Source organism: Cyprinus carpio, chromosome B2 (assembly GCF_018340385.1).
Source record: "Cyprinus carpio isolate SPL01 chromosome B2, ASM1834038v1, whole genome shotgun sequence".
NCBI classification, from domain to species: domain Eukaryota; kingdom Metazoa; phylum Chordata; class Actinopteri; order Cypriniformes; family Cyprinidae; genus Cyprinus; species Cyprinus carpio.
The window spans coordinates 5,805,678-5,819,178 of NC_056598.1; the positions used below are offsets into that span (position 1 = coordinate 5,805,678).

Below are 13,501 nucleotides of genomic sequence, written 5' to 3' on the forward strand. Positions count from 1 at the left end.
GAGAAACTTTTTAAAATCTATTAAAAATGTAAAAAGTAAATAAGGATGTGTACATACAATCACAACTATGTATGATGTAAAGAAAATATGTTATGTAAAAAAATAACTCAGGAAGACAGGGTTTATTTAACACAAATGGTTCAATAACAGAACAGTCTTGAATGATAACATGGTGAAAACAAGGGCGATACTCAGATGTGCTGACGAGGAGACAGGAGATAGAAGATGAAGCAGACGAGATGTTAGTTTCCATCCAGTTTTTGCACTGTTTTGTTATTGACAGCGAATATGCGTAAAAAAAAACTTTGTGAAATTTGCTGTCTACAGCCTGTTTCCATCCAACTGGCCTTTTACCGATAAAAAGGTGTGCAGAGTAGCCTACCGAATAAATTCCTCGATGCGCATCGAAGAAGTCATGTGACTTTGCTATGAGACGGGATAACTTGACTAGCAGCAGACTGTTCACATCATCTATATGTTGTTATGGTCATTCTGAAATGCCTGAGCAAAGTCTGTCGTCAAAGTATTTCTGTATAATTGTCTTACATGACTACGTTCCCAAACAGCAGCATTCACCCCCGAAAGTGCTGACAACATTTATTGTGTTACGTCTGCTAGCTCTGAGGTGCAAGTAATTTATATCATATATGAAAATTATACTAGTGATATTAATGATATTTACTGCCACAGTTTACCAGGATGTGACGATTTTGTTCTCTTTGACTCGTTGGATGGAAACGCTGCTTTACTTGCATATGTTTTATGTCATATTCCAGTTTTGCGCATAAGTTTAATTTGAATCTTTGGATGGAAATATAGCTAGTGTAGTGCACACATATGAGGCCAGACAATGAGTGTGAGAGAAGGTTAAATAGTGTCCTTGATGAGTGACAGGCGCATATGATTAGTCCGTGGTAGAGTGATGGCTGTGAAGGGTGAAAAGGGTGAATCCGGGACAGTTTACCTGTATGTTGCATTTTATTATGCCAATATGAATAAAAATTTGTTTTAAATAAGATTTTCCATAATTTTTTTATTCGATTTTTCTTTTACTTTATTAGTTACTGATTTATTTCTTGATTAGTTTGTATATGGTGTACATTTTCAATGTTAAGCTGTAAATTAAAGCATTTATTAATAAATTTGTTAATTAAACAGGTGTTCTAGTGTGCAGGTTTTCTGTGCTAGTTAGTGATTATTTGAGTACAGATGAAAGACTCTGGAGAACCCTTGCGGTGTTGTATCTGCATGGCACCTCTTTGTTGTGGTGACAGAACTGCTTTAGGGAACCGCAGGCAATCTATGAAAAGATTGATCATCCATATTCCATTGGGCTGATGATAGACACATTTATTTATTTGATTTATACCTGTGTATCAGTCATGCAAATGGAAAGGATGAGTGTGTATGTGACTGTTGTACGGATTGTGTGCGGTGTGCAGGATTTTCTGTGATTAATTGGCCTATCCAGTGGGTACCTTCATCACAGATACAGCACTCTCCCCTCACGTCTCTGCAAACAGAATGCAAACACTCAGTGAATCGGCTCTAGGTGGACTTTTGAAGCCTAAGCAATTGTTTGTGTGTTATAAGATTAATTTGAGCTGCCAAGAAAAATAAAAACACAAAGATCCAGTCGGTGGTGCTTTAAGAGCTGGGTTATTCAGGCAGTACTCTTAAGGGAGCCATAGTAAACAAATATAGAATACTATGTGGAACACATTAGCAAACCATGCACAAATGCACAGATAGATGAATAAAAAGCCTTTTAGATCACTGTTATGTATGGGAATGAAGTTCAAAGAGTTATTTTCTGTGTTTGCCTAAAATAAATGTCCTCATTCATGAAAGTGATGCTGATTTTTCCCTTTGTCATGATCAGTAGCCCTTAAGAAAATGGGAAAAGACTTTGACAGTGACTGTGATTACATGCACAAGATTATTCGGTTACATTTTATTTTAAGGTGTCCTTGTTACAGTGTAATTATACATTTAAGTACTGAGTAATATTAATTAACTACATGTACTTACTATATGGTTAGGTTTAAGATTAGGTTTAGGGTTACTTGCATGCAATTATGCCTTATTAATTGTTAATATTAGTAAGTACATGTAACGTGTAACAAGGTCACCTTAAAATGATACCGAATATTCCGATATTAATAATCTCTCTCTTTCTCTCTTTCTATAAATGTGTGTGTGTGTATATAACAATTTTAAGACAAATCTACACACATGCACACCCACACAGTCAGACAATATTTTCCTTTAGGGTTCTGCCATACATGATGGACTATAACCACAATCTGCCGGGAATGATCATATCTGATCTGACACATAAAACTGTGTATAAAAATACTTATGCATACATTGTGTGGTGCTTCTGCTGACCTCACAGATTGATAATAACTAGATACTGTATGAAAGCTGAGAGGTCTGTCTGTAATCCAATCATAAACGTGATTCTTTCAGATTATATTCTGTTGAATCTATAAAGATGAATATGCTGACCTAACGGAGCATTTATATCTGGAAAACAATATGTCCTCATAAAACTGGAGCACGATTGTGAGTCTGGCTTGTCCTATGTGGAACAATTAAAATCGAAAACACATAGCAATTCAAATGCTATGAAGTCTATCCTTAGTATTCCCTGCTGGAATAAGTTATTGTTAAAGCAGCATTTTATAGATGCCAAATAACATCTATCTGTAATGCTCTACAGGGTCATGTTTTATTTGTTATTCTAATATTGGCTGTGTCCTAAAGGGCTGTTAAACTGTCTCCCACAGTCAGACACTGAGTTCTGGGATAAAATGCAGGCAGAGTGGGAGGAGCTGGCACGGAGGAACTGGTTGGAGGATGGTGACAGTGAAGGCCTGGTTCCGCTCAACTTTTCACCCACTGAGAAGGTATTCTCAACCAATCAGAATGCTCTGCATCAGTGGTTCTACACCATGGGCTGGGTGAGAAGGTTTTCTAATTAAATGAGGATGTTTTGATTAATTTTTTCTACAATGTTGAAATAATAAATGATTATTCAAAATAATCTAATTTTAAACATCCCCTGTGGTGGTAAACCATGTTTTTTAATGTTTACATGTCTATGTGCCATTTCTTAATATGCTTAAAGACAAACCATGTGCAAATTCACCATTCAATTCCATTGCCGAGTATTTTCTCCTTTAAACTAAAGTGTCCGAAAGATGGTGTCAAAAACGCAAAACCACCCCTGTTTTCTACATCACAAAGATTTAACCAACCCCTTTAACGTGCAAGGCTGGGCTTTTGATATCTGGTCAAAGGTTTTTATAATAAATAGAGTTTTTAGATGGATGCTTAGGCTTTTTAAGTTGGGTAGAATCTGCAATCTCTGACCCAGTTCGTTTGCTGGCTTCCATTGTTGCAATATGCTGTCTTCTGGCAACTGGCAGCCCAGGGTACCAAAATACTATTGAATAAATTGGCGGTGGGTGGAATCTAAGATACCAAAACAAAAACAGACATTCCGATATGGAATGCACATATCAAAGTAGAATATCTGTTTTTCAGAGAAACATGTAAGTGAACTTAGCATATTTCCTAAATGCAAAAATATGCTACATTTATGATTTAGGATTGTCAAAAAATTACATAAAACACCTTTAACCAACAGAAACCACTATATTCATTGTTAACTGATCAAAGGCGCTGTTCCACATCACCGCATGAATGTATTTTACTAATCACTGCCTTCTGTATTGCATTTTATGTGATGGCAGAACTGATACAGTGGTAGATTATCACTTCAAAGGTTGTAGACTCCAGATGCTGGATAATGCTGTCTTTCATCTAAAATTCTCTCTTATGTTTCATCATTGTGTGATTCCAAACAGATAGAGAATGTTCAGATTCAGCCAAAAACTACTGTTCTGCCTATCCTACAGCTCTTTTAGAGAGCCTCCTGTCGCTAGGGCATTTCTATGCAGTTGTTATGGTGTTTCAGGTGGGTGATGGACAGCGATTCTGCTATTTAGTCACTAGGGTGTTTTGGGTGGTTGCTAGAAGTTTGTAAGATTATTTCTACAGTAAGTGGAGTTGTTTGTAAGAATATTCCTAAGTGCAGTTGTTGAAAAACTTTTTAAGACCTTATTGTTAACATCCTTTTTTTCTAAATAAGAGAATGGCATGGCATGGTTTAGTTTTTCTAATTGTGTGGTGGTTCTTGCCAAAAACACACTCAAGGCTGTCTTTTTTGTGTTTCTTGAAGATTACTGTAATAATCATGATATTTGTGCACACTATTTTCATGTCGGCTGGCTTGACGGGAGTTGAACACCCAGTGTTATTTTTTTTTAATATGATGTTTAGTATTTTAAATAGTTATTTTTAAAGGGCCTGTGGCAAGATGAAGCAATCTGTTGTTGCATTCATTTGAGTCTTAGTTTATTGTGTTTATTGTTGTCCTGTATGGTGTGAATGTTGGGCATATGGCTTTGCAGTGGATCATTTGAAGTGTGAGTTCCTGTGCCCTTTTCTTCTCCCCACGCCTCTGATTAGCCCGACTGCGCTTTCCACTGCAATATTAAAGACCTCAGCATGATCTAATTGTCAACACACCACCATCTTCCTCTCCAGATTTATGAAGTGCTTACATTAAGTCCTGCTCTCAAGTATTCTACTCAGATTTATGAAATGCTTACATTAAGTCCTGCTCTCATAAACGGCTTTCAGTAACCCGTATACTGTACATCAAAGTAAAAACAACGGAGCTTGGCAAATAATACATAGAGCAAGGGATGATGATGGATGATGATGATGGTTGGAATGTATACCAATATTTAATCTTGATTATTTTCTTTAAGCTTGTTTTTTGGTCCTGTTTCTTGCAGGGTTACTACTTCCATACCAGTAACCCTTACAAAGACTACACCAATGCCTTTGAACAGGGGCTGCAGAAATGCAGGGAAGGGGATCTGAACAGTGCTGTACTACTACTGGAGGCAGCCATCTTACAAGACCCCCAAGACTCAGAGGTAAAAGAGTCCAGAAGAAGGACAGCCCATTTACTGAACGTGTGTGTGTGTGTGTGTGTGTGTGTGTGTGTGTGTGTGTGTGTGTGTGTGTGTGTGTGTGTGTGTATTACCTTCCTTACACATTAAACTGTTTTCCAAAAGTTAGCAAGTGGCCTACATAGCATTTTAGCGTGTTAAGTCTTAAAGGCTCTTCAGTAAAGTACTACTGTACATCAAAGTAAAAAACAAAGGCAGCTTGGCATCTTGTGCTATTAAGGCAATCTCAGAATGTATTACACAGAGAAAAAGTGTGAAAAAACAAAGCAATGGTTGACCTTTTCCTTTTAAAGTTAAAGCATTGCTTTAATTGCATTAATTAGAGCAGAGGGATGGTGATGATGATGATGATGATGATGATGATGGTTGAATGTATATTTATTGTTTATGTCAAATGATTTATTGTTACTGTCAAATGATTTATCGTGATTAATCGCTTCCAAAATAAAAGTTTTTGTTTACATAATGTATGAAAGTGTACTGTGTATATTTATTATGTATACATAAATACACACACAGTCAATATTTTGAAAATTATACATAAATACACACACAGTCAATATTTTGAAAATACCTACATGTATACATTTATAATCTTATATTATTTATAATCTTATATTTTATATAAATATATTGAACATATATATTAAATAAATAAAAAAATATTATTTTATTGTGTCTGGCTAAAATATATTGAACAACATTTTTCTAAATTAAATCCTGTTTTATCCAAATTCTCAAGAAGTGAGATATGAGTATATGATTAATGTTTCTTAAATATGCATATATCATATATGAACATAATACAATATACACATTATACACACATATTATATATTTTTCTTAAAACATACAAATTCCATTTATTTTAGATGCCATTAATTGTTTGACAGCAGTAATATATATATATTAAGCAGCATGTAGAATCATAAAGAATGATTTCTTTAGGATCATTTCACTCTGAATACTGGAGGAATGCCTGCAGAAAAATTAGCTTTTGCATCATATGAATAAATTACATTTAAAAAAATTATATAAAACAAACAAAAAAAAAACAACAAAAAAAAACAGTAATTTTAAGCAAGTAAGAATTGTCCATGCACTGTTGAATTATTAGAAAATAATGCACACCCAAGTTGGTAATGTGGCCACAATGTAGAGCACCACCACCAAAGAATTATTTAAAGCCCTGTAAACCATGAGATTATTATTTGTGACATTTGTAACGAGGAGTCAGAGACATTCGGATCCATGTGCAATGGTTATTGAGAAAACGTAGAAGTACCAGGCAGAGGTCAGACAACAGCGGCAAGGATATCAGAGACAATCCAAATCAAGGTCGGTTACCAGTCTAGGATCAGGGCAGGCGGCAGACAACAGGTTGGTCGAAGACAAGGCAGAAGGTCAATGAGGCAGGCGGCAGGGGATCAGTAGAATCAGAACAGTCCAAGGTAATACACAGATAAACAGGCAGAGATAAACGCTCAGAAATGCTAGACAGGCTAAACAAGACTTTGCGAGGAATGAGGAACACCTGGTGGTGATTAGTTCGAGGTACGGGGCATATGGGAAATGTAGTCCATGAAACTGTTAGTACTCCATTGAGGGTGCCCTCCGGTAGCTGTCGGAGAGAGCCACAGAGGCCTGGATCGTAGCCCATGGGAGCGGCTCCCAAAGCGAGCATGATCTCTACGCCGAGGTCTTCCACGGGGTCTGGGAGCTGGTCGGTCGGGGTGGTCACGGTGATATTCCGTGGTAAGGTTGGGATCTAGGATGTCCTGTGAGTTAACCCAAGATTGTTCCTCCGGACCGTATCCCTCCCAGTCATTGAGATACTGGAGGACCCTGCCTCGGCGTCGTGAGTCGAGAATGGCTCGCACCTGATAAGCCTCCTCACCTTCGATGATCAGGGGGAGGGGTACTCTCCTCGGCGGCCTCCTCCTGGTCCCTCTCTCCTCCAGGACCATCGGCGGATTTGAGCAGGAAGATATGAAAGGTGGGTGAGATACGATAATTGGCAGGCAATGCTAAATGATATGAGACTGGTGTTATTTCTCTGATGATCTTGAAGGAACCCACGTACCTCGGATTGAGTTTCCTGCAGGACTGACGAAGACGGAGATCTCGGGTGGACAGCCACACCCACTGGCCAGGGGTGCAGCTAGGACCAGCTCTACGGTGTCGATCAGCCTGTTCCTTTGCTCTGCGAACTGCTCGTTGTAGGTGAACATGAGCTGCGTTCCAAGTCTCCTCGCTCTCTTTTTCAACCACTCATCCACTGCGGGGAGCTCAGAGGGTTCACCAGACCAGGGAAACAGGGGTGGCTGGAAGCCAAGTGCACATTGGAAAGGAGTGAGACCGGTGGCAGGCTTTCGTAGAGAGTTCTGGGCATACTCCGCCCTCAGAAGATAATGACTCCAGTCGGCCTGATTGTTGTGACAGTAGGTGTGGAGGAAATGAGTAAGCTCCTGGTTGAGTCCCTCTACCTGTCCGTTGGATTCAGGGTGATATCCTGAGGTAAGGCTGACATTGATGTTGAGTTGTTGGCATATTGTTCTCCATACCCGGGGGGGGAATTGTGGACCCCGATCCGAGACGATGTCCTCGGGAAGACCATAGTACCTGAACACATTCTGTAGCAGGGCCTCGGCTGTCTCAAAGGCTGTAGGCAAGCCTTTGAGAAGCGGTCAATAATGGTGAGTATAGTTGTGAAGTTCTTGGAGCTGGGTAGTTCAGTCACAAAGTCGATAGCAATGTGAGACCATGGTCGTTGGGGAATGGCCAGGGACTGGAGCAGACCGGCTGGTCGCTGATGTGAGGACTTAGTGATGTTGCAGGTGACACAGCCCTGTACAAATTGTGTCACGTCGGCCTGAAGTGAGGACCACCAGAAGCGATTGGCCACAAGTTCTATGGAGGCGTTAATGCCCGGATGACCAGCACTGGGAGATTCGTGTACCCGCTGTATGACTCGGGGACGGAGTTCGGCTGGGACATAGGTACGGTTGCGTGGACACTCGGCAGGAACAGGGTCGTCTACCTGAGCTTCTGAGATCTCAGTCATGATGTCCCATTGGATAGGTGCTAGGATAACTGTGGATGGGGGAATGGGTTCAACAGAGTTGGACTTGGGAAGGTGATCGAACTGTTGTGACAGGGCGTCTGCTTTGCCGTTCTTTGCCCCAGGTCGAAAGGTGACTTTGAAATCAAATTGAGAGAAGAATAGAGACCATCTTGCCTGTCTGGGATTGAGACGTTTGGCAGAACGGATGTACTCCAGGTTGCGATGGTCGGTGAGTACGAGGAATGGTAGTTTGGCGCCCTCCAGCCAATGACGCCATTCCTCAAACGCCGCCTTCATGGCTTATAGCTCTCTATCTCCTACGTCGTAGTTTCTCTCAGCAGGGTTGAGTTTGCGAGAGAAGAAAGCACATGGAAACAGCTTAGGTGGATTACCGTGCCGTTGTGAGAGGATAGCGCCGATGCCTGTATTGGATGTGTCCACCTCCACTGTGAACTCCAGCTCCGGACTGGGATGATATAGGACGGGAGCAGTCGTAAACCGCTGTTTGAGCTGCTGGAAAGCCTGTTCGCTGGGAGGTGTCCATATAAGATGTTGACCCTTCCCCTGCAGCAGTGTGGTGAGAGGTGCAGCTATTACACTGAAATTTCTGATGAAGTGTCGATAGAAGCTTGCAAATCCTAGGAAACGCTGGAGTTCCTTGGTTGAAGATGGCCTTGGCCATCCAATACTGCCTGTACCTTCTTCTCATCCATGGCTACTCCCTCAGCACTGATTATGTAACCCAAGAAGGAAATCTGTGTTTGGTGGAACTCACTCTTCTGTAACTTCGCGTAGAGCTGGTGCTGAATGAGTCTCTGAAGGACCGCTCTGAGACGTGGGTCTCCCAGGATTCATAGTAGATCAGGATGTCATCAGTGTGGACGATGACACAGTGGTTAAGCACATCCCGAAAGATGTCATTAATGAGGGCCTGGAACACAGGACTGTTGGCAAGTCCGAACGGCATAACCCGATATTCATAGTGCCCAGATGTTGTCGAGAAGGCCGTCTTCCACTCGTCCCCTTTGCGAATGCGAATCAGGTTGTAGGCACTGCGTAGATCTAATTTTGTGAAGTACTTGGCGTTGCGGAGCTGTTCCAGGGCTGAAGGAACCAGAGGCAATGGGTAGCGGAACTTTATACTGATCTAGTTGAGTGCTGATAGTCAATGCAAGGCCGACGACTTCCATCTTTCTTCTTGACGAAGAAAAACCCAGCTGAAGCTGGTGATTTCGATGGCACGATGAAGCCGTTGGCCAGTTCCTCCTCTATATACTTCTTCATGGCTGCAGATTCGGGTTGAGAGAGGGGAAAAAGCCTGCCCTTGGGTGGAATAGACCCCGGGATGAGTTCGATTGCACAGTCACTGGGTCGATGCGGAGGAAGCTTGGAGGCTTTGGCTTTGCTGAAGGCCTCCAATAAATCCTGATATTCAACTGGCAGGCTTAAAAGTTCACAGGGTTTGAGCTCCCCCTCCTGGGAATGAGTGGATGGTTGACGTGTGGTGATTAATTGGTCTTGACAGTAGCTTGACCACTGTACGATCTCCTGAGTTGACCATGATATGCGGGGGTTATGCTTCTCGAGCCAGGTTAGTCCTAGAATGACGGGGTTCTGGGGTGATTCAATGGCGAACAGTCTAATGGCCTCTGTGTGAAGGGCCCCAGTTTGCAGATGGATCTCTGGTGTTATGTATTTAATTCTCCCAGAACCCAGCGGTCGACCATCTAGCGCTGCCACTGCCACCCGGGATTCACATGAAAGGAGAGGAATGTCATGAGTTTCAGCAAATGATATGTCAATAAAATTCCCCGCAGCCCCAGTATCAATCATCAATCAATCAATCATGGCTATGGCTTCAAATCTCCTCCCCTCAGTGCTAATAGCCACCGGTACCCCAAAGGAATGAAGGCTAGCACTCACCGCGGGGAAAGTGGGGAAAGACATGCGATTACCCTGCCACATCGCTGTAGCCCATTCCAAAGCAGCGAGCAGACGAACGCCACACGACTCTCATCAGTCAAGTAAGTGAGGGATTGCTGGTTGATGCAGATGTAGCATTACATTAGGAAGCCCTTACAGTTGCTTGGGGAACCGTCATGCTTTTCCGGAAGTGAGAGTCAAACGCCATGTGATGTGTGAGTCGAGCCGTTGGGGCACTCACATGAAGGGCTTGTAATGTCTTCACGAGCTCCTCGGTGAGAGAGGTGAGTCTCTGCAGCTGCTGTTGGTGTGTGGCCAGCACAGAAGCTTGACCAGATACCTCGGTAGACAGCTGGAAGAACATCGCTGGATCCTGACTTCAAGTCAAGTCAAGTCACCTTTATTTATATAGCGCTTTAAACAAAAAAGATTGCGTCAAAGCAACTGAACAACATTAATTAGGAAAACTTTGTCAATAATCCAAAATGACAATTAAAGGCAGTTCATCATTGAATTCAGTGATGTCATCATGCAGCTCAGTTCAGTTTAAATGGTATCTGTGCAATAATTTGCAATCAAGTCAACGATATCGCTGTAAATGAAGTGTCCCCAACTAAGCAGGCCAGAGGCGACAGCGGCAAAACTCCATCGGTGACAGAATGGAGAAAAAACCTTGGGAGAAACCAGGCTCAGTAGGGGGGCCAGTTCTCCTCTGACCAGACGAAACCAGTAGTTCAATTCCAGGCTGCAGCAAAGTCAGATTGTGCAGAAGAATCATCTGTTTCCTATGGTCTTGTCCCGGTGGTCGTCTGAGACAAGGTCTTTACAGAGGATCTGTCTCTGGGGCTCTAGTTGCCCTGGTCTCTGCTGTCTTTCAGGGCTGTAGAGGTCCTTTTTAGGTGCTGATCCACCATCTGGGCTGGATCCGGGTGACTGCAGTGACCCTCTGACTTGGAAACAGACTGGATCTGGTGGCTATGGTGACCTCAGAATAAGAGAGAAACAATCCAATAGCACTAATAGAGAGATACAACCACGATCAGATGATAAGAGCAGGTCATTTGTAACTTTAAGGAGAGCAGTCTCTGTACTATGATACAATCTAAATCCTGACTGGAAATCCTCACAGATGCCATTTTTCTCTAAGAAGGAATATAATTGTGAGGATACTATCTTTTCTAGTATCTTGGACAGAAAAGGGAGATTTCGAGATCGGTCTATAATTAACTAGTTCTTTGGGGTCAAGTTGTGTTTTTTTTTAATGAGAGGCTTAATAACAGCCAGTTTGAAGGTTTTGGGGACATATCCTAATAACAATGAGGAATTTATAATAGTCAGAAGAGGATCTATGACTTCTGGAAGCACCTCTTTTAGGAGCTTAGATGGAATAGGGTCTAACATACATGTTGTTGGTTTAGATGATTTAATAAGTTTATACAATTCTTCCTCTCCTATAGTAGAGAATGAGTGGAACTGTTCCTCAGGGGATCTATAGTGCACTGTCTGATGTGATACTGTAGCTGACGGCTGCATGGTTACAATTAGTGATATGCCGGTATCAAATTTTCCTGTTGCGATTAATTGATAATGCTTTTGTCACGGTATATGGTATTATCACGGTATTAAAATTTAGTTTAAAAAAAAGTGGTCATAATACAGTATAACAGGTTAAATAAATTTTTTTCTTATAACAAAAAATAACTGAACATTTAAATACAATAAAGCAATACAAAAATATATATATAAAGTTAAAAGTATTTACACATTAAAGTGCAAAAGAACTATAAAGACCAATAGGTATCACTTTACAATAAGACCTCATTAGTTAACCTTAGTTAATGCAATAACATTCAAGGCAAGGCAAGGCAAGTTTATTTATATAGCACATTTTGTTCACAATGGTAATTCAAAGTGCTTTACATAAAAGAAAGTAAAAAAAATCATGAAGAAAAATAACCTCAGAAATAAAACAAGTGATTTAAGAACTTTGAAAATGACTTAAAAATTGACTTAAAAAGAATTTAAGACAGTTTAAAAATAGAAAATGATTTTACATAAAATATAGTGCAATACATAAAATATAGTGTAATCAGTTTGGACATCGCATAGTGCTCATTCAATAAATGTACAGCTAAACAATTTTTTAATAGTTACATTTGCTATAGAAGTTAGAAGAAGTCTTAGTTCATGTTAGCTCATTAAATAACACAGTTGCAACTTTCAATTTTCAAGAATCAAAACACTTTCAAACAATATCTAGGGCATGTTGTAGTCCAGATTAAAATAAAAAGTTTGAAAATAAATAGCCTATTAAGTCTAAATATTAAAGTATTTGGCTCTGTGATGAACACCATAGCAAATCCACAAATCTGAATGGCTATTTAAAATGATTTAAAAATGGTTTTTTTTTAGAAAGTAGCAGCTGCTTTATTAATGGGGTTTACAGGGTAAGGGCTGCAGTTTACATCTCTGCTGTCAGAGAGGCAATGTGCTTTCCATTCAGCGTGTCTTCACGTGTTCCTGTCACGGTGTCTGTTCTGTGCTGGGTGGCCACTAGAGGTCTCACTTCCCCTGATTGTCACCTTCTTCAGAACTACATTTCCCACTAGCCTTATCTGTTCATCACTGTTCATTGTGTTCAGCTGTCACCACTTACCTTGTTTGCACCTGTCTATAAATAGCCTGGTTGTTTCTGTCATTGTTACGGAGTCCTTGTTGAATGTCACCCTGGTTTGTCGTGGTTCTTGGATGTTGTTTATGGTTTCTTGTTTCTGGACTGCTTACCTGGATTGTGACCTTTGCCTGGCTGATAATGAGACTTGGATTATCCTAATAAAACATACTGCCATTGGATCTACCTGTTTGTGTGCGTGTCGTGACAGTTCCCTCATGTGCTTCTCTTACGTGCTTGTTTACATCAGAGTGCATGCTTCTTTCAAGCAGCATACAGCGGTGTTGTGCATTTTGTGCAGTTGATGGGAAAAAATATTCTTAAAATGCATTCCAAATTCTGAATAATTTGTAATATATATAATTATTCACGGTATTTAGAAGTGCCCACGATAACAATATCGTGCATATTCATTACTGCGATATATCGCATTACCGAATACCAGCACAAGTCTAGTTACAATTTTATCTCTAATAGTATCGATTTTAGAAGTAAATTAGTTCATAAAGTCATTACTGCTGTGATGTTGGGAAATGTCAACACTTGTTGATGCTTTATTTTTCGTTAATTTAGCCACTGTATTGAATAAATACCTGGGATTATGTTTGTTTTCTTCTAAAGGAGACGAAAAGTAATCAGATCTAGCAGTTTTTAATGCTTTTCTGTAGGATAGGTTACTTTCCCTCCAAGCAATACGAAATACCTCTAGTTTTGTTCTCCTGCAGCTGTGCTCCATTTTCTGGGCTGATCTCTTTAGGGTGCGAGTGTGCTCATTATACCACGGTGTCAGAC

The 13,501-nt window shown here is 40.6% G+C and overlaps 1 protein-coding gene across 3 annotated transcripts in view; it reads left to right on the forward strand.

The window, feature by feature from the left end:
• pex5lb (peroxisomal biogenesis factor 5-like b) overlaps positions 1-13,501 on the forward strand; it is a 65,028-nt gene that overhangs the window by 44,128 nt on the left and 7,399 nt on the right. For all 3 annotated transcript variants that reach the window (XM_042717848.1, XM_042717849.1, XM_042717850.1), the window contains 2 exons: positions 2,793-2,912; positions 4,872-5,015. In XM_042717848.1, coding sequence (XP_042573782.1) covers positions 2,793-2,912; positions 4,872-5,015 — 264 coding nt within the window. The remainder of the gene's footprint in view (positions 1-2,792; positions 2,913-4,871; positions 5,016-13,501) is intronic.